The following is a 320-nucleotide window of genomic DNA, read 5'->3' on the forward strand; positions in this document are numbered from 1 at the left end:
GGGGGCCCCCCCCCCCCCCCCCCCATCTCACCCCCTGCTTTGCCTTGCAGGGACAGAAAGGTGAACCCGGCGATATTAAAGATGTAAGTGCTGACATTTTGGGGGGAAATCCCCCAAAATGGGGAGGGGGGCTCTGTCACTGGGGGGGGGGTTGGGGTCCCCACGTGCACCCCTCTCAACCCACCCTTGTCTCTCCCCCCCCCCCTACAGGTTGTAGGACCCCGAGGGCCTCCGGGACCGCAGGTGGGAACGCGTTTCTCCGGGCGCATTGCTGGAATATTTGTGGGGGGGGGGGTGCGGAAAGGTGGGGAGGGGGGGGG

General features: G+C 66.2%; 1 protein-coding gene across 1 annotated transcript in view; it reads left to right on the top strand.

Annotated features, from left to right (window-relative positions):
* LOC118159547 (collagen alpha-1(II) chain-like) overlaps positions 1-304 on the top strand; it is a gene marked incomplete at both ends in the record, with an annotated part of 2,094 nt that extends 1,790 nt beyond the window's left edge. The window contains 2 exons of the mRNA XM_035314129.1: positions 25-83; positions 211-304. Of these exons, the coding sequence (XP_035170020.1) occupies positions 25-83; positions 211-304 (153 nt within the window). The remainder of the gene's footprint in view (positions 1-24; positions 84-210) is intronic.
* Between the last annotated feature and the right edge of the window lie 16 nt (positions 305-320).

Source organism: Oxyura jamaicensis, unplaced genomic scaffold (genome assembly GCF_011077185.1).
Source record: "Oxyura jamaicensis isolate SHBP4307 breed ruddy duck unplaced genomic scaffold, BPBGC_Ojam_1.0 oxyUn_random_OJ70917, whole genome shotgun sequence".
NCBI lineage: Eukaryota > Metazoa > Chordata > Aves > Anseriformes > Anatidae > Oxyura > Oxyura jamaicensis.